The sequence below is a fragment of the Myodes glareolus genome, chromosome 2, assembly GCF_982192425.1.
Source record: "Myodes glareolus chromosome 2, mMyoGla1.1, whole genome shotgun sequence".
NCBI lineage: Eukaryota > Metazoa > Chordata > Mammalia > Rodentia > Cricetidae > Myodes > Myodes glareolus.
Genome location: NC_142027.1, coordinates 40,443,725 through 40,468,862, shown reverse-complemented (window position 1 = coordinate 40,468,862; position 25,138 = coordinate 40,443,725). Strand labels below are relative to the sequence as shown.

Sequence of the window (25,138 nt, the reverse complement as noted above, 5' to 3'; positions counted from 1 at the left end):
TTCTTTTTAAAAGTTAGCACTGTGGTCACAGATGTTGACTTCCTCAAACTTTGCCTGGATATACTGTCATTCTTTGTGTGACCCTGTTCCTCAGCGCTTCCCTCACCAGAGGTGGCAGTAAACATGCTTGCCTGCCTTGCTCTGCCTGAGTCTGTAACTTTCTTTCACTTCTTCTTTGGTACCATTCTTCTGGCTTTTCTTCTAAAGCCTGAAGCTGTAAAAAACTTTAGGAAAGGAGAGTTCTTTAGGAAAGAGTGACAAACAACTATTTAGTAGGGACTGAAGTGGGTGTAGGTTTGAAGTCATGAGGATAGCAAAGAAGGAATAAACTGGAACTTACTGCTACAGGAGAAGGGGTATCTTTTTTACTATAGTACATTTGAGTGGCTTATTTGGAACTTTTTGAACTTTGCTTTTACAATTCCCTTCAGCTCTTGATCTAAGCAGGCACACTGACACATTCACCCATAATTCATCCTGGGTAATTGGCAATATTTACAACTGCAATATATACAGCAGATACACACCTCAGTTGAATAATAGAAGTTTTTCATCCTGGGAATCTCCTACATATAAAGTATATCCTGTAAAGAGTTTTTATACTAAATACAATGATATTCTATTAAGGCAATTTTTGAATGCACTTTGGAATATTAATTTAATAATTACTATCATCAGGAGAACAATTTCTAGCAGGTGTTGGTTTAGCAGTAGTTGTGTAAGTGGTTGGGTTTGGAATGTTTCAGATCAAAGTCATTTCCGCCCCCTTTAGCATGCCTGAAAATATGAAGAGACCAAATGGTTTAATTTGATTATTCCGAACTGCTGTTTGATCACCTTTAAAATTTAATGTATCTTTTCCACTGTTGATTTCTCATAGTGCACTGAGTTCAAACAAAACGTTAGATTTCCTTAGCTTATTGTTTACTCCACTCAAACCTGCCACCTAGTCATATTCATGCTATTTCTTTTCTGTATCCTCTGTACAGGCCCAGAACTAAGAATATCAGCGTCATGAGGCATGAGACTTCTGCTGCTTCAAACTCATCTAGTCTAATTTTAACACCTAAACTATATACTTTAGACTGAATAATAATACATACGATATTTCCCTAGCTCCATATCAGACAGTATTTCACATGAACCAGAGAAAGGAAAATCATGATATTTGTTAAATAGGCTGTGGAGAAATTGTAATATTTATTCAGCACCATGTACCCTTTGTTATGAAAACGACACTGTTGGAAGGTTAGAGACTTATACAAAGCTGGGCTGTGAACCTTGTTGCTACTGTGGCTAGCCAAGGGCAGGAGTGCAGACATAGAAAGGTTTGCATCTTTGAATCTAAGAATGATTAAAGTCTCTTTCTATGAAAACAAACAAAGTGATATTAAATATTACTAGCTATCTGCCTAGAAATCACACATCTGGTTTTGGAATCACTGTGTGTTCACATTTACACTGTTTTCCAGTTCCAGGTAGGCAAAGGAAGAGTCTAAGGAAGTTGGCCATTTTCTCGAACCCTCACATGTGTCACCCAGTGAAGAGACTCTCAAAGGCAAATGAGGAAAAGAGTCGTTCTTATGGTACAGACAGACAGACTGAGATGCTCTGGAGTAGCATCTGCTGCTAAGACTTCTCACAGAGGAAATACTAGGGAGATTTCCAATACGCATTTGGTTTTCTGAACTTACCCATTTAAAAGTCCCACTCGCTGCCACATGCTATTGAGCATTAGTCAAAATATTCCAGTGGACTCAGAAAAACAACCTTTTCAAATGACCTTTCTAGAAATAAGAAATTCACAAATGATTGACAGTTTTTACACAAATAATGACAAGCTTGTCTATTTTCTGGTTCTCGTGATCTAGTGATTGTCCTAAGATTGAAGTGCTGTGTTACAAGTAAATGCCGCAGTAGAAATATTGCCACTTCACAGCAGGATGTGATGCAAAACAAAAGATCAGTACAATACTTCCACATAAAACATAGCTGCACGTCTCATTTAAATATGATTAACAGGAACTAATTAGCATCACTCCTAGAACAGGTCTGCTAATTCTTCACTGGCATGGGAAATGTATTGAGAGAATGACAAGTTATCTGGCATATAATCACTTAGTAGATACCCAGCAAGCATTAGTTTTCAGCTGGTTCTGGGAGTGTCCCGGTAGCTATGGGAAAGGAACATTGCTTCCTGTCCTTGGTTTGATATCCTTACCCCGAAGGAACATCTGGTTAGATATTACATGACAGGGGAATACTTCAAGGTATTAAATGTATGGAACAATAAAATCTTCACATGATGACTGCAATATTCCTCTTAACTCAAGACTATGAAGGAAATTAGCTAGAGTGGAATGAGAGAAAATACAAATCACCTTTGAAAATGTGGCAGTCTTCGCTGTAAGGTAAGAAAATGTGCAGGGATCATTTATGAGAGGGTTATGAGTCAGGAAAAGTGAGCTGAGCTAATTTCACTGTGAAGGAGCAGGAACAAGTTGAGATCTATAAATGTTTCACGCAGCGATTTTGTTTCACCTGATTTGTATGTAAGTCATGAACATGGAGTGGAGTTTTTTTTCTCCTATGAAAGCTGGAGGCAAATTTGGCTTAAAGCCTAGAAGAATAGAGCACCGGGGGCTCTCAGATTCTGCTCTGGAAGCGAGTTTTTGTGTTTATGTTGTAGAAAGATCATCTTCCTTCTGTCATTCCCAATGGCTAAATGACAAGGGCTATTTCAATTTTTTTGCGAGTAATGCTAAATAATTCAGATCACTGTTAAATTTCATAATGTCATTTTTGTCAGATATATCTAAACTTACCAGATTTCCACTAATGTTAAGGACTAAAACCACTAAACTACTAATTGTGTTTATCTACTCAACTCTAACCTGTGATATATTAGTTATATAAACTAAAGCTTCATTTTTAAAAAGGTTCAGAGAGAAACCACACGTATACTGAACAATTTACAGAGCTGAGTGACTCATTATAACTTCAGAGAAGTTGGATGTTGGAAGTCGAAATCATATACCTTGAGTTATCTTAGCCAATGACTCTTTATTGTTCTTGTTGTGAGTGGTCTAATATTCGTAAACTTAGATGAATTCTCTGGGAGAGAAAACAGATCCTTACCTTCTACCAACCTAAAACCCAAGAACACCATCAGATAACATGGGAAGCCTATGGCAATTTCCACTTTACTGCCTCCTCATTGCTTCCACTGATGCATTTAAAAAGTGTCTTGATTGAGGACTTTCTTTGTTTTGTGACTAGAGAAATGGCTTAGAGTTTAAAAACACTTGCTGTTCTTGCAGAGAACCTGGGTTTAGTTCTCAGTATCCACATGGCATTCACAACCCTCTATGGGCAACAGGCACTCCTGAGGTGCATTGACATGTGTGTGTGTGTGTGTGTGTGTGTGTGTGTGTGTGTGTGTGTATAAACAAGTATATATATATTGAAAACATTTATATACATAAAATAAATCTTAAAAAAACTATTTCATCACTCTTCTTATTGGAACATGATTTTTGGGCAACTTAAAACACGCAGTCCTGGGTCAAGGCCACTCAGAGTTCTTTCCATATTAAACTATTTCTCATTTTATTTGAGGTGAGAATTGTAATTTTTCTACATTACCAGTCATTAGTTATTAGAGTTTAGTTGATGTAGGACTTTTTCCTCTTGTCTTTGGCAACGACACTAAAACCTCCCTATATCACCCTCACCACTCTGTTTCTCAGGACATACTGGGTAGAGCACCATCAGAATTACAATTACTAGTCCCTTAATTGCATCACTTTGGTTCTACTTTTATCAATAGTTCAGTCAGTCATAAAGTCTCTAGGCACAGCATCACCTGGCAACAATAAAGAAAATGACATCAAAGCATATTAACTGCTAGCTGATTTTTATATATCAAGATTAATTAGATGGCAAGAGGAAAATATCAGAATAATTACAAGAACAGTTGGCATTAAGAAAACCAAACAAATGTATACCTTGGAACTTTATAAAATTTAGAATTCCCAGCGGTGCCATGTGCTCCATTATCCTCCACTATCCTCCGGAATACTCCTACAGCATTAGCATAATTTATACCATTTCTATTAGTTAGAATAAATACACAAGAATTTTGATGTTAAAAAGGCAAGTCAACATTCACATAAAGTGCAAAGTAGGTCTTCATCATTGGTTATGGTGAAGGATGACAGATCTAGACTTCACTAAATGATAGAAAGAAAGGATTTATGATTAGTGATGCATGAATATCTCATGAAAATTTTTACTAAATTCTGAAATTGAGGTTTAGAATGTGAGATATGCTATATCTTATTTCATAATTTTTGTCAGTTTACTATTTTTAGAGAGGGCTGAATTTCAATTTCTCTTTCTCTCTTTCTCTCTTTCTCTCTCTCTCTCTCTCTCTCTCTCTCTCTCTCTCTCTTTCTTTCTTTCTTTCTTTCTTTCTTTCTTTCTTTCTTTCTTTCTTTCTTTTTGGTATTTAGAGACAGTCTTTTTCTATGTAACAGCCCTGGCTATCCTGGAACTTACTTTGTAGACCAGGCTGACCTTGAACTCACAGAGCTCAACTTGCCTCTGTCTCTCAAGTGCTGAAATTACAGGCATGCATCCCCAAGCTATTAATCTCAAATTTTTCTTCCAAGTTTTTTAGTTTCTGGCTTTTCTTCAAATCATTTTCCTTTAGTGAAATGGAACCTTAATTAGGTCTCTATAGACTTGTCCAATTCCTCTTTCTGTCAATGTACTGAGTTTTCTATTCTCTTTTGTGGTCCATTCCAAGAAGCAAGGTCACTCTAGTTCTTGTTTATGCAAAGTGTATGCTAAGTGGGCACTTGGGGTGCAAATCCTTTTACCCCATTTTGATTCTATTTCACAGCACTAGGTGTCCCAGATGTTCCTCCTGCATTGCAAGGAGTCACTGGCCTTTATTCCCCATGCCTTTCAGAAGTATTCAGTTCGTATTGTTTCTCTATAAGCTGCAAGCAGAGTTCTATTCCTTGCTATGGTGATAGAGGAGTGTACCTGGGATACCTACCAGCAGGAATCCTGGGGGGCAGAGATCCTCCCGCTGTCACTGGATGTGGGGCCTGGATGCTGTTTAGAAACCCAGCCCTCAGGAAGCTGGGGCAAAAGGCTTCCATGCCAATTGCCGGGAAGGATCCTTGGAAGAAATAAAAAATGTTAAGTAAAGGCTTATTCATGGAAACATCAGTAATTGTTTACATAAATTAAACCTATAGTCAATAATAAAAATAAATATTATTTCAAATCTCATTTATGTTTTAGTTCTAAAATTCAAGTACTGGGATACACTTTTTCTCAAAAATTTATAAGACAATTCTATTACATTTTAAAGAAAGAAAGCTCCACTTAGCTAGCTATAATTTTTTATATAAATAAATTTTGTGTATATTAGTCAAGGTTCTCTAAGGAAACAGAACTTGTGGAATGTGTGTGTGTGTATTTACATATATATTGGATTTTTAAAAATGTCTTCTTACAGGCTGTGATCAACAGTCCAGCTAGTACAATTGCTGTCTACAATGGAAGGTCCAAGAATCCAGTAGTTGTTCCATCCAACTAGATGTATCAGTATACACCAGAATTCCAAAGAAATAGGCTCTAATATCAGCGAAGGAATGAACTTGCCAGCAAGAGCAAGCAGGTAAAGAGTAAAGGTTTCTTCTTCCATGTTCGTTTTTTCTTTTCAATTTTATTTAACTAACATTTTTTCCATTTATTTTACATACCAACCAGTTTTTCCTCCCTCTTCTTCTCCCATCCCTTTCACTTTCCCATATACCCCCTTCCCATCTGCTCCTCTTCCCTCTCAATTCACAAAGGGGTAGACCTCCCATGGGCTTGCACAAAGCATGGCACAACAAGTTGGGGCAGGACCAAGCTCCTCTCCTTCTGTCCAGGTAATCCATCATGGGGATCAGGATACCAAAAGTCAGCTAAGCACCAGAGAGGTCCTGCTCTCACTGTTAGAAACCTTACTAAGAGATGAAGCTGCGGGATTGTCACACACATGCAGAGGGCATTATTGATTCCATTCAGGCTCTGTCTTGATTCATTATCTAACTATAATTAAAGATTAAAAAGTAGCAGAATATTATACTATAATAAAACATATCTCTCTCTCCCTCCCTCTCCTCCCTCTCTCTCTGAGAAGGAGCTTTCTATGCAACCTTGGCTGGCCCAACTGGAACTCTATCAGATCAGGTTGGCTTCGAATTCATAGAAACCCACTCGGCCTCTGTCTCTCCAGAACTGGTATTATAAGTTATACACTACTACATTCAATTCAAAAATTTCAAATCTGCATTTAGTTCCAAGACTCAGACCATGGAATGGTGAGGCAGATATGAATACATGTCACGTCATTTGCGTTATCCACATCTACATGAATGATAAAGATGAAGAATGATAAAGATATTGTCCCAATAGGATCTGAAACCCATGCTGTACCAAAAAAGAAAGTATCCAGGAGTAGACCAAAGAGTATTCTGTCAAAACTTCAAAGAACAGTGAAAAACCTATTTTTTTCTTGTGACTGCATAGCATATTCATCACGGATCACAAATAGCTCCTGTGTGTAAGGTCTCCCCCTTATTTTCTGTCCTGCAGTGTACTTCATCATTCCTGGACAACATAGTCACTAATGACGTCATTTCACTTGATGCCAGGTAGGTGTTATCTTATATATGCACATAGCACTTTATTTAAGGCCACAAAAGAAATGATACTGTAATAACAAAAAATTACTGTAAGAAGCACAGATTTTATTATATGTCATGAAAAGTAAAACAGTTCATTTTAGCTGACAATGGATTTATTAAACTTGAATAATAGAAAGGTTGGTTCAAGTATGTTAGACCTCAAGAAAAGGAATAACTTACTCACACAGAACAACAAATAAAAAGATATAAATGAAACAACCATGGAAGCAACTTAGAACAAAGCTATCTAGAGCAGTGCTTCTGAGCAGTGTAAACAGACTGCACATTTCAAGACGTCTCGTTTTTACTACTTTTGACAACACAGTAGAAAACTACCAATTTAGAAAAGACGCTCATTATTTTAACTCCTTGAAAAGAACTAAATACAAACATTACTTTATTGCTATGATTACATTTATTACTGTGTGCTGTTGTGACAGCTGTCATATCTAATAGCAACTTTCATTTTTCTAAACTTACTGCACCTTTCATGACGGCTTTTTTTTTTTTTTCTGTTTCTTTACCACGGTTAAAAAGGTCTTTCATTCATTGCAGTGTCTGTTTCTTAAAGTACTTAAAGTTTCTTAAAGTACTGTCACCTTATGTAAAAGCTAATAGAACCCTGTAAAAGTGCTGTGCCTGGATACATATTCTGCTGAAATCAGGCATTATGTGATAACCACACTTTATCATTTCTCTTCATTCATAGGGAATCGAATTTAAGGACTTGTTATAGATGGGATATAAAAGGTCCCCACAGGTGTTTGTTTTCACCAGCCAGTTCCTTGTTGGTGGCATTATTAGGGAACTTTCTAGAAACTTCAGCAGGTGGCACTTAACTGGAGGAATAGGATCGCTTGGAGCAAGTCCTTGGGGGATATCTTATCCTTGGACCTTTGCTGTCTCTCTTTGTTTCCTACACACCAACAGATAAAAAACAGCCTCTGCCATATGGTCCAGTAACAGGACATTCTGTCTGAGCACATGGAGCTAGGCTGAAATCTTTGAACCCAAATAAATCATTCCTATCTTTAATTTCTTTTCTTTGGGTGTTTGCCACTGCCACAAGATAAGTCACTAACACAGGTTTGATATGAAATGATTTCAACAGGTTCAGTCAATTGCTCCAGTTGCTCATATTCTTGACTTTTATTTTTTAATTGTGAAACATATTAATAATTTATTTTATATCTAAAGTTGCAATGTCTAAATCTATAGCAGGAGAGTTGTCAATTTTTTGAACATTTCGATTTTAGTTATACTCAGTGGAGTAAGCATTTATTAAATATTTATAACATGAATACTTGCAATTCCTGGCTTGCTAGTATCTTGAGTCCTTCATTAGAACAGTGGTTCTCAGGGTCAGTGGCACATGCACACTTACGACATCAGATTAGGATGGTGAAGTCATTATTGGTGCTTAATACATAGAGGGTTGGGACCTTGCAATATATACTGTACTCTGTCTCTCTAGGCTAGTAGCATCCACTGGAAAACATTATGCTGTAATGAAGTATAATTATTATAGAAGAGGAGGCAGAAAGATTGTAAGAGTCAGAAGACCAAGATGTCTGCAGCAAGAGTATGTCTTCCATATATGACAGGAAAGTTACACCCATGAAATCTCAAAACTATAGTTACCAAAATTAGACCTACACAATGACAACACTGATATGCAACCACATATGGGGAAAGCTCACAGGATGCCACCCCTAGGTGAAGAGCTATCGGTTATTAGTGGCTGCTGAAAGAGGGACCCAGTCTTCTCCAGGGGCAAACTTTCTAATAAGTTATTCAATCTCCAGGGGTCCTAACTAAACACATGTACATGTACACTTTACTACTAAATGTACTCTTCAGGTTTTATGAGCATCCATGCATATGCATGCACGTGTGTGCATATTTATGTGTGTGTATGTTTGTATGTAATAAAAGATGAAGAAAGGCCATGGATTTGAGACAGAGTTAGGCTGCAGAGGAGAGGAGTTAGATGGGAAGATAGAGGGGTACAGATGATGTGATACAATACTATGTACGAAAGTCTCAAAAAATTATAAATGTTGCTCTCTAGTAGTTAATATGAGACAACACCAAAAAAAAGTGACCAAGTTGACATGGCCTGCATCTGACATCTACTTGATAACATAATTGATATTTACTTATGTTTTTATGCCTGAAAGTTAGCTGTCCTGCAGAGAAACTATTTTCAATAATTAAACATATTTGGTGCACACTCTATGAAACAAAATCCCATTTCTAAATTGATAGTGCAACAATGTCTCTGGAACAACTTTGCCTTAAAAATTAGGTGTCACTGGGTATTTGTGTCAAAATAACACACGGTGGCAGAGAACTCTGAGCTTCCACTTCTTCATTTCTAAAATGAAAATGATAATGGATGACACCTCCTCAGGCTCATTTTTAGGATTTAATTGAAGCAAATCATCACATATACAAGGCAGTACTAACGTCCCACCATCATTATATTACTTTTAAAAAGGCCATTTAAAGAAGGAAATAAAGAAAATGATTGATGAAATTTTGTGACTCCTCCCTCCATGTACATTCATAAATCCTTAGTAGAAAATAAAAATCCGCCTTTAAACATTACATGTCAGTCATTTATGTTTATGCTAAAATGTAAAACAATAAGACAATCGTTTGTGATACAGTTCCTTCATAGTACTTTTGTTAAGTGACAGTTTTGCACGAAATCATCACGATCTATGTGCAGAAATCCAAAATGCTGACTTCAAGACAAGCACTCCAGAACTGAGCTTAAAATACATATTCTGATATGTGTGGCTGTAAGAAGGGCAGTTTGCTAGTCCCTGTCTGATCTGCCTCCATTGTAGCTTCTGCAATAGTGAGTTTCCTTCTGTAAATGTTTCCAAAATTTAGGATAGTGGTTGCGCTCCAGAATAAAGGAAAATGGTTTGAAGAAACACAAGGCCAGAAAGGCATATATATGCATTTTTATATGTGCACATATATTATGAATGTTTATCTTTTAGCAACTAATAAATATAAAATTAAAATATACTCAATACTCCTTGAGTATGTTACTCAAACATTTTACTTTTAGAGGTGTTTTAAAATCAGAGAATTTAAAAGATCACTTTTGATAATAAGTGTGGAAAAATGTAGCATTTTGTAATGATGATAGAAGAATGTGTTACTCTGATGTAAGTGTTCTCAACCATGTATACACATTAGGAAAAAATAATAAAGCCCAAGGGGCAAGCACAGTATGGAGTGTCCTGTGGGACCCTGTCCTCCCTGATCCTTGAGACCAAAATACTGGATGCAAATAATGTTTAAGCTAACCAGCTAAGCTTCCTGCTAGTTCCGTCCTTGGTTCTGCTACAGCCTGGTACATTAGCCTGAGGGATCTATTTTACTTTAAAATGGTAATTTCTCAACCTGCCTCAAAGAAGCTCAGGCGCCAAGGCCCATATAACCTGTCTGACATTGCCTTAAACCCTCGACCACCTGCCTGGGGAAAAACTCCCACAGAGGCCAGTTTCTCCAGCCCCCTCTGGGTGGGAGGAGTTTTCCTTTACTGGGGCCAAAGGTATTTTAACCCTGGATTTAGTTGAATAAACGGGCATTCTCTTCTTGAGGATGACTGGAACTCTATATCTGTGTGTGTGCGCGTCTTGTGTTTTAACCCCTAGGACAATATGGAACTCGTGGAATGTGGGTGGCGTGGAAGGACGACCCCTACAGTGTCCGTATCTTCAGCTCTAGAAATGAAGTCTTTATCAACTATATTATGACGAGGAAGCATTAAGTAACCAGATATAAATAGAAGAGACGATACATATTAACAAATATTAAAAATAAGGATTTACTAATAACAAATAATTACAAATAAGTGGCATTTTATATGTAACTCTGTGTATTGCTATTGTACTATATTGTCAAAATAAAATGAAGTTAGATCTTAAATAATTAAAATCCACTTTTATATCCTTCCTTTCATTTTTCCTTCCTTCCTTCCTTCCTTCCTTCCTTCCTTCCTTCCTTCCTTTCCTCCCTTCCTCCCTCTCTCCCTCCCCCTTCTCTCCTTCCTTTCCTCCTTCCTTTCTTCCTTCCTTCCCTCCCTCCCTCCCTCCGTCCCTCCATCCCTCCGTCCCTCCGTCCCTCCCTTCTTCCCTCCCTCCCTTCCTTCCTTCCTTCCTTCCTTCCTTCCTTCCTTCCTTCCTTCCTTCCTTCCTTCCTTCTTCCCTCCTTCTCCCCCCCCCCCCTTTAACCCATTCTGGCCGCCAATTCACAAAGATCTGCTTCTCTAACTGCCTCCAAAGTGCTGGGATTAAAACCTGACTCTATAGTCTGCATTTTAGAATAAGCATAATAATATAATAACTCAAAGAAGTAATTAGTATCTATGACAAATAGAAACATACAGTAGACACTTGTAGCTAAAAGATGCTTGCTGATTAGATATGAACGAAATTAGTAGAGCTGAGAAGTGAGTCTGTGATCATCAGGAGGGATCCTCTACTTATCACAATTACTCATGATAGGAGCAATGTATCTGCCTCTTAGATGTCACCTTATGACTGGGTTTTGGATTAATGAACATGCTTCTGTTCTGCAGTTAGAACATCTTCACTATGAAAATGGAACAACTAAACCAAATGCTATCCCAAGTTTTGTTTTCACTGAGGCACACCCACATCTGATGCTCAAGATTCTCTACTTGAGCAAGATAGAAGACATTCCTCCCTCCAGCTACACTAGTTCTTTCTTTATTAGATTACATAAAAATCCTTTTATTGCTTCTGGATTGTGTGTTTCCTTACCTATATGTCTCTCTTCTCTTCCTCAGTTACAATAATTTATAGCACAACACCTTCTTTCTTCCTCTAAGAAGAGGAAACTCATACACTTTTATGTCAAAGAAAATATTTCCTAATCAGGAAGAGGACTCAATAAAGTTAGTCCATGACTGAAGAGGAACAACCCTAGGAAGAAGATCCATATTTATGCACAGCACCGGAAAATGCAACCTTAGGTAATAGAGACCTTTGCTTTGGTTCCCTCACTGATAGTATACATGAAGGCTGAGATGCTCAACCTATGTCCATTTCATAGAAAGGTTTATGCTTCTGGTGGCACTTGAGGCCAGCCAGACTGGTCATCTGTAACTATGATCAGAAAGCATACAGAGGATAGCTTCAATAAATGTAAGTCAAGTAAGTAGACACAAGAATGACGAAACTAAATGTGTCATATTCTTTCTTAGGCAAGAATCTCCCTAGGTTCTAAAGAACTTGCTTGTCCAATTGCTTTCTAGACCAAATTATTTTCTCTGAAGGCAGGTAATTTTTGGTTAGGCTTAGAATATGGAAAGTTTCCTCCTTCCTTCCCTGGCAAATACATGCAATCCTCCTAGAGCCCTGCTTGTTAATTAGCTCCGCTAAGTCTGTGGATGATAGCATGGATATTCATTACTGATGAGTGAGAAAATACTATGTTTCTTTTTTTCTTTTGGTCTTAGTGGCCCTAGCTTGGACTCCAAGTAATGAAGGATAGGGAACCTGATATGGGCATATTCTGTCACCAGATAAGGCTTTCAGTGATGGGACTGGAACACCAACCTAGTCAAGAAACCTATTTACAACTTGTCCTGCCTGCAGGATATACCGGGGCAATGGTGACACAGAATTTGTGGAGTGGCCAAACAATAACTGGTACAACCTGTGACCCATACACTGAGAGAGAACTTACGCCTGACTCTGCTTGGGTGGCCAGGAGCCAGAAGCCTGATGACTCAGAAACCTAGGGTAGTACCAAACACAAATGACTAAAAGAAAAAAAAAAGTCCATGAAATGATTCCTAATAATATGCTATAGTCATAGATTGGTGCCTAGCTCAATAATCATCAGAGAGGCTTCACCCAACAGTTGATAGAAGCAGAAACAGAGACCCACAGCCAAACATTAGGCAGAGCTTGGGGAACTTGCAGAAGAGGGAGAGGAAAAATTGTGGGAGCCAGGGGGGTTGAGGACACCAGGAGAACAAAGCCTACATAATCAATTAAACAGGGCTCATATGGGCTCACAGAGATTGACAGAGCCTGCATGGGACTGACCTAGGTCCTTTGTATATATATTATAAGTTGTTATCTCAGTGCTTTTGTGGGACTTCAACCGTGGGAGTGGGGCTGGCTCTGACTTTTTCTTTTGCCTGCTCCTGGGACCCTTTTCCTTCTACTAGGTTGCCTAGTCCAAACTTGACATGAGTGTTGGTACCTAGTCTTATTGCATCTTGTTATGTTATATTCAGTTAATATTCCTGGGAAGCCTGCTCTTTTCTGAAAGGAAACCAAGGAGGAGTGCATGGGAGAAGAGAAGGGAGCAGTGGAGGGAGGGGAAACTGTGATTGGATATATTGTATGAGAGAAGAATCAATAAAAAGAAAAATCATTTTAAAATTATGACCAATAATAAGAGAATTTAACTAAGTTTCTAAAGTTTATTATATTCTATTCTAAAATATAAATTGTATTCCATGTACATAACATAAACAAAGAAATGGAAAAAACAAAAATGTATGGGATATTGCGAATAAATCACTCATTCATCTCTTCTTTTGTTCGTCTACTGACATATTCATTTATTCAGCCAATACCCATTAAAGTATGAGCTCTGGTATTCCTATATAATTAAAAACAAATAAGAAAAATATTCTTGTGACACTATTGCTATCCAGAAATAATTCTAATCTAAGCCAAAGTTACAATTACATAGTTTGGTTCATTTTCTAAATTCATATTCATGGAAATACTTCTGAAGGTAAATCAGTATTTTCCTCTGTAGCTGTACACCTAATCTCAATGCAGATCCTTCAGAACATTTTAAAATGAAAAATAAAGATGATATTGTATTGCTTTTGACATTTTTAGTCTTTTAGGTCATAGTAATATAAATTTTAGAGATATCTCACTTTATTCATTTTTAATCATTAACTCGTAATACAATATTGGGGCCAAAAGCGAAGGATATCATTAAATTTCAGCTATTTCTTCAGTGACTTTAAAATGAATTTTTATCTACTTCTCAGTTCTTTTAAATGATATAATGAGGACTGTTATGATTTGTTTAGCTATAGTACTAATTAAGGAGAATTAAAAGATATTGAAGCTCTTTAAGTCTCATGTTAAAAATGTGTTTTATCTATATCTAAAATAAATATTTTAAAAGAAAATATTTAATGCCTTAGTTTTCTTTTTTTTAGTATATGACTTTGTTATGACTTTAATGTGATTTAGATTATAAATTATAAAATATCATGTGGTTCAATTATACTACATAAATAATGGATAAGAACAAGAAAATTAGAAAAGAATTGTCATATTGGCAGTTTTAAATGATCTACTTTTTTTTAAAAGTAATTTTATTAAATTATAAAAGTTTCCATTTACACCCCTCTTCCCAACACCCTCCCACCCCCCCACCCCCCTCCTCCCTCTTTGTCCCTAAGGGCAGTCAGGAGGGGGGAGGAACTTGAACTTCCCACAGGGCAGAAATGCCTTAGTTTTCTTACTGAGAAAGTGATAAAGTTGGGCTAGAAAACCTTACCATGTTTCTTTTATTCTGAAATAATTTGTTCACTTAATGTTTTTCCATTTGTTTCTTTGGATAATTTTTAAATTTTCCCCTAGTGGGGTTAATGTCCAGTGGTTTAATTTATATTTAGTGGGTCAAGGGAAATTAATTACTAGAAAAGTGACTTGAATAAACTTACTATCTGCTAATAGGTATACCAAACTAAAGAGCAAAAATTGCTATGTCTGAAGCCAGGCAGAACTTTGAGTTTCATCTTCATTAGCTTATTAATGTAGGGCTATTGGGAACCAGTAAGAACAAAAACATTTGTTTATTGTGAAGTGTATTTGGGAGTATCGATGTGTACAGGAAGGATTCGGGAAGTTCAGAGCAAATGCTTTTCTCTTCCATCTTGTCCTTCCAACTTTTATGACCTGAAGCTCACATTTTCTTCTCTACCCTCTGTTCTGTGTCCCCTGCCTACAATGCCTTTCTCTCCTTGGCGGGCATCACTTCCTTTGTGAGAGTGTGCTTAAATATATCTGGCAAGAATTCAGTCTACGCAAGCCTCTTTGCCTTCTATATAATCTTAAATACTGCAACAGAGACACAACATCACCATAGTTACTGTGTTTATTTTTCAGTGTGTGGTGCCAAGCTCAGATGCCTTTAGGGCCTTGCCAGGTGCAGTAAATAAGTAAATCAGCTGGTGACAAAGGCATCTGGATGAACTGAGGGTAAAAGTTCTGACTAAAAATGAATCCAAATGTTTAAAAAATAGTTAAAAAAAATAAGTGGCACACATCTCCACTTGTAACTAACTAGTGAGTCTGGCTTATACATTTGTCCACCCCACTGGGTTGCGACCCTTACTAACAGTGGTAAGAGGATAGAATGAGGGCTCAGAGGTTAAGAAAGCATCATGCTCTTGCCAGGGACCCAGGTTTGATTCCCAGCACACATATCGGGCAGTCCATAATTACCCGTGACTTGATTTTCAAAGCATCTAACACACACACAAAATTAATAAGTGTAAAAATATTAATAGAGATGAGTAGGTCATACAGTTTCTGTTGTCCTCCACATACTATCCCCTGCATTTGTTCAATGTAATATTTATCAAGCTGAAATAAAATCATTTTTGTATACATAGTCCATAGGCAGTTTGACTTTGAAGAAACAAAAGACTAACTTTTCTCTATGTTGGAGCTTTCAGAGCTATGTATACTTTCATAATACACATAGTCTCAAAATATGAATAATTATCAGAGTTTAATGAGGCTCATGTTTTTCTACTTTAAATGCTCATGAAAAATGTTCCTAGTATATAGGAGCTGGGGAGGGACTTGGGTTCTAAAGTTTGAATGTTTTAAGAAACAATCTGGGAAGTAATGAAGAGGTTAATGAATTTGGAAAGCATGTCCCTCTGACTGAGCCCCATGATGCCTTAGTCGACCTATTCCTACCCAGTTGTTGTTTTCTAGGCTCACAGTTTTATGCCCTTTAAAGAAAAATGGAGGGGGGTTCCTAAACCTCAGAGGCCAAGGAGTCAGCCAAGGGCTGTTAACAGAATTTATCATCATGTAAGGGAGCTAGATCTCTTTAGCTTTGTAGTCAAAGTGCACTATGCTTTAATATTTATGAATAGTTGGTTTATATGCCACTTTATTACCACAAAACTTACACATTTAGCACACAAGAAAAGAGTTCAGGAGGCAGGCTGCCTTTGTACCTGTTCCTGCATAACATTCAAAAGAGGCTGCAGACCAGACTGGTCATTATGGCTTCTCTGTACCCTCTTGCTTCATCCATGCCATAGTTGCTCTGGTATACATAGTTTAAAAGAGAATGTGGGTACTTAGATTTATCACCAGATATGAGGAAATGCTTGTTAGCATTAGTCATAAACAAAGGTGTTCTGCATATCAATCATTTCTTGTTTAAGACTATTAAACCATTTTTTACAGTGTTAGGTCTTTCAGGTTAGATGGTACTAAATTGGCTTGTATTTGGCAGCAATGTGTGACAGCATAAATGGAATTAATCATCACTATGCTGAACACTGATTGACATAAAAATGATCATGGAACACAATCATTTTATAAACAATTGGAACTGCCAACAGAGACTAAGACCAAGTTGGCCCTAACAGGACTTTCTGTCTTTTGCTGGGACAACAGTGTGACAGACTGGGGCCATTATGGTAGTGCCTTGGCAGAGGCAAGGGCATGTGTGCTTTCTTAAGTAGACACTGTCTGCTTGAGGCCAGCATGTGGAATTTGCTTCCCAACTCTTGCCTATGCCCTGCAGGGTGTTTATGTTGAGATGGATGCCTGTTTTCACAGTCCTGTGCTCATCATGTGCCTTTAATTAACTTCATTCCATCTCTAATTCTTGAGCTTTAGTACAAAATCAGGACATTAGAATTGCTTCAAAATCCTTCCCGTTTGACTCTACATGTGCCCATCATTTGTGCATGCATCACATACCCCTTCTACAAAGCAAATACCCATGCCTTGGCTTTGCTGTCTAGATATGACGTTGAAACACCACCTCTGGGAAGAGTGCAGATCCTGAAGCTAGAGACATCTAGTGTCACAGTTTTATTATGCCGTAGTTTGCGCATGAGTTCATGCAAACTCCTGAAACTCTCTGAGTCTTACTTTTCCTTTTAATAGGATGGAGGAAATACTATACTATAAAGACAATTACCTGATATGGTGTTTGTAAGAGACCTGGCACAGAGTAGTCACAAAAGGCCTTACTACCACCGCTTTCAATGGTTTCTCATTTTCACTTACAAGTAACACATTTTTCATTGTAGTAGAGTTATCTCTTGTTCATGACACACCTTATTTTAAATTTTTGCAGAAGGTTCTCGTTTTTATATTTTCATCAGATCTTGGCATGCTATAAGGCATGAAACATTGGGCTATGCATGCAGTTGACAAAATGGGACAAACAAAACTTGCCTGTGTTCTTTGTGGCACTGTAACTGGTGATTTGATATCGGTTTTTAAAGGTCAAACAACAAATTCATGCAAGCGGTTGCCCAAGTTAGAATATCATTGGAGTCACAAAAAAAGTGGCATGAAGCCACACTTACCAGCTAATGTGTTGTTCTTTTACTCCCAGACAGAGAAGGGGACGGTAGTCACACTTTCAGCTAATAAGAAGTTGTCACACATGCCCTGTCTGCACTTCCCTCTGCTTTGCGTATGTGCCCTCTCTTGTTTAAGTGTGAAAGGGGAAGGAAGAAGGTTTTGACTGGGAAGTACTTGGATGAGGAGTAGGCACAGTAGAAAAGATTCTAGTCACTGAGGAGTGTCAGTGAATGAGCTTGCACTCTCACTCTAGATGGAAGCCTGAAGTTGCTCTGCTTGTGTGTGTTTGGCAGACAGGAAACAATGGTGTGTCGTGCTCTGCTTCATCTAAGATCATAATGTGAAATGGTCTTGAAAAGAGTTGGATATTACATACTTTAATGCACTTTAAAGGTTTCATTGTAGCTATCCATTTTAAAGCTTGATACCATTGAGGACTATATTAATTTAACTTTCCCATTCAATCTGAGCTAACACTCATTCCTGATGGGAAATGAGGAAGTGGGAACAGACTCAAAGCAGTCTGTGTCTTAATATTCTCAGCCACGTTCACTGGGCATGCTGAAACAATACCTCAACTCACCATCTTTGCTCCTTGCTGCTGTGCCACTGGGCTTACCCTTGGGCCATCCTTGAAAGCCTAGTAGACTGACTTCGACATGAGGCTCCCAGTACATCCTGTTTGAAAAGAATCCTGCTAGAGGTGATTCAAGGATCTAGTGTAGAGAAAGGTGTGGAGGGAAAAGTGTGGAGGCTCAAAAATGTGAGCCTATTTCCACCATGACTGATGATCAGAGAGTTTGAAGTTGCTCAGTTATTAACAAATGTAGCTGCCTGTCCTGACTCAGGATGTGGTTACTTGGTTCTTTTGACACTAAGATGGCTCATACAAGTAGATCTATTCCATATAACAGATGGTCGGGATATGCAAACATACTTTTGCTCTTTATTTTGTGATATGAGGTTACCTGGGGAATGGCTGCCTTCAGGATACTTGGTCTAGTGTGACTTCACTGCCTAAACCACAGAATGCTAATGACTTGATGCCTCAAAATATTAAAGCAATTAACTGTTTGAGTTGTCCTTTCTATCATGTTAAAGAAGTCTTTTGTTGCCTTCTTCTCCCTTTTGTATTGGGTATAAAAGCATATGGAAAATTAAATGTGGGCGATTTCAGTATTCACTAAAATGCCCTCCCGGTACTTTTCTATGGTTTTTGTCTTATTATTTTTTATGCATCTTCATATTCTTTACTTATATTTCTAAATTTCCATGCCACTACCATGGCAAGATGTGTTTTTGCCAAGGCTGGTCCCCAACAGGAAAGCTAGCAGGTGTTGCTCAGCATGGAAAATATTCCTGTTGATCCATCCACTCTTCAAAGTTAATTTCAACACACTTTCTGACTATATCATTAGATACCAGCTCGCCAATCAATCATATTTTGCATCACCTTTCAAATTCTGGCATGGATTTGAATCTGGATATTTTGCTGAAATGTCCTGCTAGAAGTTGGGAGAACATATGGTATCTTGGATACAGGACACTGTTATAGAAGCAGGTCTGATATTTTTGTGGAAAGGAAAACATAGGAAACAGTATGCCTGAGTTTTATTTCTGCATAGATTCTGGGCACCCAACTACCTGCTAAGCGTTCCCTAACAACCTGTGGTACCATGACAACGGTTTCATACTCCGGACGCTCATTTTCAAGAACAGAACCCATAAATGTCTGAAGTGTTAATAGCTATAACAGGACGCAGTTAAAAGTGAACAATTATATTTACAGTGAAAAGTGCTGCCTTCTAAGCATTCCATTCAGTTTCACCGCTATTTAAATGGACTCATTTTATGACTGGATTATTGCACTGAAGGTTTAAAAAAAGATCCTTGTTTACTGAAAAGTTTAAGGAATGAAATCATTTTATTGTATTATGGTGGATTTGTCAGCCTTTTTCTTTTACAGTCTTGAATATAGAGAATCATAATGTATTCTTCCTATTTGATTATAAAACAGCAAAATAATCAGCTTTCTGCTTTCTCTTTGGACTTGTATGTGTGCTCTCAGACAAAATGGTTCAGCATCATTGTCTGGGTCTATGGGTAAGTACTGTGTCATATAAATAACCCCAAAGCATCAATAATGTTGGGCCAGTGCAGAAGTGGGGAGAAGAAACTACTCCCTGGAAGGAAACTGTTCACCCATGTGAGGCAAATTTAGTGTGCTGGATGAGATAATTTACTAAATGGTACTCTAGTGCCCCAGAAGACTACATTCACCTCAGCTGAATGAACAGCTGGATCAAACTCAATTATGGAGACTTACCATTCATACTCAAAGGCATATAGATCTCAAATTGAATGTTCCTTAATTGGGTGCATATAACTCCAGGGTAACCTGGGCATGGGGCTGAACTGTTGTAAATGAGAGCAGCCTAATTAGAAAGTCTTAGATCGGCATGCCTTCGAATCTAATCTCCACAACACTGAGTGTTGATGACAAAGGAGAGAAAAAAGTACCAAAAGGAAGGGAAAAACAAGTGACAATATTGCTCAAGTGTAATCACAAACTCTGAGTTTTTAGAGAGATTTACAGAGAATATGTATTTAAGTAAAAATTGAACTATAGTCTAGAAAATTGTGCTTATAGAAAGCACTGTTGTCAAGGATAAATATTAATGGCTAGAAGAAAAGAAATAAACAATGAAGAATAGATAGATGTTAGGTTAATGACCCACATCAGCCAATAAGAAAACCTTTCATAAGAGACAAAATTGTGTGTGTGTGTGCATATGCATGTGTGTATATTTTCAAAACTTTCAATATAGGCATCAATATTTTTTTCTAATAAGAATAAATATAATAACCAAAACCCAGTCTTTTTTATGTTTTGTTTTTTGTTTATCTCATTATACCACTTTGGCTGGCCTGGAACTGCCTATGTACCTGCTTCAATCTTACAGAGATCGGTCCTCCTCTGCCTCCTGAGTGCCCCACTACCGCTAAATATTTAACCTGATTATTAAATGCAGTAAACTGTTCCAATTTTCTGAGAATGTTTTTTCTTCAAAAGGAGCAGCCCAGTGCATCCTTGAAAACTGAGAGAAGTATAGCACCTCTCGCTACAGCAGACTTCACAGTGTCAGAGATGGAAGGCTTAACTTGATTCTAGTTTATGAAATCTTGATTTTTAAGCTTAAATGTTTGCCAGAAAAAAACCCAGCCTTCATTTTGCAGTATCTTTGTGTATGCAGATGAGGACATGTGACGAAGCTGCTCAGAATGGCTTTGTGCTTCACACTGTAGGCAGCTGCTCAAGAAGCAGAAGAAACCTGAATCTTTGAGGACTGACTGAGAAGCCACCCTACACTCTGGTTGTTCCCATCTGGAAACTGCTCAACTATGAGAGAAACAAACTTTGTATTGTAAAGTCATGGCTATTTGAAATTTTCTGTCATTCACATTGATCCTACTCCGAAGCCTGTAGTCTGTTTTGTCATTGATTAAGATTACTGATTTTTTTCTTCCTTCCTTCCTTCCTTCCTTCCTTCCTTCCTTCCTTCCTTCCTTCCTTCCTTCCTTCCTTCCTCCCTCCCTTCCTCCCTATCTCTCTCTCTTTCTTTCTTTTCTCTCTCTCTCTCTCTCTCTCTCTCTCTCTCTCTCTTTGGTAAAAGCAAAGAGCCTTTATTCAAGTTTAAGCTTGGACTCTCTCTCCATCTGTTCAGCACAGTGGTTGAGAGCAGAGAGTGCCAAGCTCGGTTGGGGTAGGTTTTTTTTTTTTTTTTAAATCATAGTAGAGGTTGGGGTGAGGGGATTTTCAGGAGTTTAGAATCTTGATTGGCAGGCTTTTGTCTATGTGGCTATTTTCTGAGTGAGTTTTTTGCAGAATATAGAAATTTCATGAGGCATTATAGAAATCTAGAGTGTTTAGATTTAACTCAGTTGCCACTGACATCTTATGGAAGGAGATGAATATTTATTAAGGCAAAAAATTAAAATTTGACAGAAAATAGTTGGGAGTAGGTCTCCTATCTAGAACCCCACTAGCAAGGGTCTAAGACTCATACTGATACCAATCCTATCCCCATCTTTTTTCCCTACATGTGTACTATGATCCTCTTAGTAAGTTAGCTTGGTTACTGAGCCAATCACTGAGGTGGAAACTTTAGGATCATGTAGATCCTCCATCACTGTCACTTTGTATCCTTCAGTGGTAATCCACGTAACCTGTGTTGGCTCTGCCCTGTATCCCCATCCATTCTCTTCTCTCTATCTTGTTCATCTCTATTTTTTTTTTGTTCATCTCTATTGACATCACATGACCGTTAAAAAGTTTGTGGATCACTACTGTGTTTTTTAAATTGACATCCCTTTCTCAACATCTACTTTTCTTCTTATACTCAACTGGCAGAAAGATATTTCTAAAATGCGAATGCATTCGTGTGATTTTCCTGTTTATACTCTTTCCGTGACTCCCCACAGGTTTAAGGAAAATGCTTGCAATTTATATTATACATAATGTACAAACTGTTATTAATCTTTATACAGTTCAGAAAAATGAAAATTACCTTTCATCAATTAATTGAATTCCAGTCTCCTGCTGTTACCATCTTGAGGTGTGACCTCATAGATGTCTCCATGTCATATGTTATTCTACATTTGGATGTATATGTTCCTATAGCCACATGAAAATATATAGCTTTGCTTGGTAATTTAAAACAGATACAGACTGAAATAGAGATACTTTCGAAAGAACATATAGGCTGCATTAAACTTGTTGCTTATATTTAAACTTGGTTGCAATTTTTAGAGAGACTTTGTGACATGAATCTACTTCTTTTTAATATATCACAGTTACCAGTACTGAGATACAGAATTCACCAGTTTATCTAATAATCTCCTTTCTGATGAGCATTTAGGTTACTTTATGCACTTTTAGAATACATATGTAGAGTTAGAGATTTTATTTTTCTTTTATATATTTTTCTTATTTTGTTTTGTTTCTTTTTTGAGATGGAGTCTCCTGACTGGTGTAGAACTCCCTATGTAGTCCAAATTGGCTTCAAATATGGGATTCGCTTATTTTAATCTTGTTGGGATTGCAAGTATTTGCCACTATTCCCACTGTTTGAATTTCAGTTAAGATATGCATGTCTTTAGAAATGTTGTAAATGTTTCCAAATAGATTCTCCCAGAAATCTGCAACAGTTTGTACTTTTATCAGTAGTAAATTGCAAGTATGTTCTACTTCCCATGTGATTGCTGACTCCAGTAGTAGTGACAATCTAATTTTTCTAAAACTGTAAAATTTTATTCAATTTATCTACTACTTTAATTTTATACTAATTAAATCTCATATATTTTAATATTTTATTGATCATTACATTTAATATACAGAAATTATCTGTTCATAAGCTTATGTACTTTCTTTTAGAAAAGAGATTTAAACAAATTCAGTATATAATGTGAGTATTCTTCTTTGTGTAATAAATTTAGAAATTTTTTTCACTATCACGTTTCCCAAGTTGTTGATCTCGCTGGCTTCCTCTCATCAAGTTGCTTCACCAGACTCTGCTCTCACAATAAGGTGATGTTTGTAGGTTGGTAAGATGTGTTGGCATCTTCTTCCCAAGTGACTTTGTTGCTAATACTACGTCCTTTCCTCACCTCCCTCTCAAAGTTACTTTGCCTCACTCTTTAATATTCTGCTTACCTATGACCACCTGTGATGAACTTATTTTATTCTTTGTCATTCACTACACAGGCTCTCAACCCAGGCCTTACTCGTGGATCTACCATATGTCACCTAGAGCACATCCACACATTACTCTCACTGCTAGCAGACTCCTTGGAGTGGAAATTAAGGCATCCTTTCTGTTGGCTTCACAGTAGCACCTGAGCAGTGAGTGACTTCCTACGTTTTTATTTAGAAGAAATTGTTAAAACTCTTGCTCTGTTTAATAGTGAAACATGAATTTCCCCAAGTCATTACATAAATATATTGATCTGATCTGTTAAATAATTAGAAAGAGAGAAAAATATTGTATAAATTGGTAAATAAAATGCAACAAAATATTATTACTGTAATTCAACAAATGGAGCTTAAGAGGACATGAATTTGAATGTCCTGGCTGTATTTGAACTACTCTATTTGTGTTTCTGTAACTGTGCTCAGTGTTAACCTGTGTACTGCTAAGTTTCTTGATTAAAATTAAACCAAGTAAAATAGTTTTCATGAGATCTACTATTCTTTCATTTGCTGGTCTTTAATTTTTGCCTTTGATGTTGCATGTGACAACCCAAATAATAACTAGAAAGACCTGTCCCTTTGCCCTTCCATCTCCTACTTAAATCTTTGACTGTTGGCTGTATAGAACTTGACTTGTCTGGCATTTCTCTGAAAAGTCTTATCATCATTGTTCTCTTCTTTTGGATGAAGTACACTCTCATGATAGTACCCATACAGTGTCTTCTGAAATCAGTGAGCAATATAAAAATGAACGTGAGAATTCAGCCTCTGCTCAAGCCTCCTTTTACAGATACAGACAGGCATCATACTGGGACACGCTCTGCAAGTTCTAACCTATTGCACAGGATTTCCCATCTAGGATCTGAGTTAACATCAAAGGGTGCTAATGTTAAGGTATTGACATAATTGGGGCCACACTTATTCTACTCTCCACTTACTTCCATGCCTTTTGCCTGGGAATCAGACAACCTGGCTATGGACTCTGGCTCTGAATCTCCCTCATCTTCAGAGAGCTGTAAGAACAGGTTTCTACTTGGACGACATGGGTTCTGATACTCTTTAGAGATGCCACAACACTGTCTTTCTCTTGTGAGGAGTCTGAACTCTCCTCTGAGGCCCAACCATGGTATATATTTTTTCTGTCTCTCCATGGGGTTAATACCCCTTCCAATAAACTTATACCTTAGTAATTTGTTTTTCTGTGCCCCACTCGATCGCAAATCTTACAAACAGCAGATGTGAACAACCCTGGGCAGATTATAAAGGACTCAGATTCTTATGAAACGCCTCTGATTTAAGCAACCTAAAATGCAGTTAGTCCTTGAGCTACAACAGCTTTAGAACTGTTTACCTTATCTACACTGAGCTTGCACCAACCCCAAACCATTGGTGTTTTCAATTGCCCTTGGTTATTTCCTTACTTTCTACTTGATATAATTGGAAAACACACTGCTGTCTAGTTTTTCCCTTAAATTTTTTAAGCTTTTTTTCCTTGATTTGAACCTAAGCATGCATATTTTGTCTCTTATAAACAAGCAAAAAGCATAAGAACTTGGTTATCATACTTTACGTAATTCATTAATTAGCAAAATCTAGCCATTTAGAAGTAATCAGTCATTTAAAATAGACAGTTGATTTTGAAAAGCTGAAGTTTGAAACTATGCTTTAAGAGGAAGAGAGCCTGCTTCTTGCCTTATTCTCCCCCCCCCCAGTATGATACATATTTTTGCACATTGTGAAGAGTGTTGGATTTCACCCACACTTTTAGCAAAGTAGCAGGACACAAAATCTATATTAAAAGTTCATAGTCTTTCTATACCAATAATAACTATATTGAGAATAAAGCTAGGAAATAAGTACATTCATAATAGCTTCAGAAGCACTATGTATAAACATCCAAGGCACCTGTAGTATGAGAAATAACAGAGGTGTAAAACACGAAGACATAAGGAGATGAAAAGACCTCTCCTTATCAA

At 37.3% G+C, this 25,138-nt stretch overlaps 1 protein-coding gene across 2 annotated transcripts in view; it reads right to left on the bottom strand.

Moving 5' to 3' along the window:
• Nucleotides 1–25,138, bottom strand: part of Epha6 (EPH receptor A6) — a 917,499-nt gene that overhangs the window by 190,277 nt on the left and 702,084 nt on the right. For both annotated transcript variants that reach the window (XM_048422770.3, XM_085685660.2), the window contains one exon: nt 5,066–5,191. In XM_048422770.3, the coding sequence (XP_048278727.3) occupies nt 5,066–5,191 (126 nt within the window). The remainder of the gene's footprint in view (nt 1–5,065; nt 5,192–25,138) is intronic.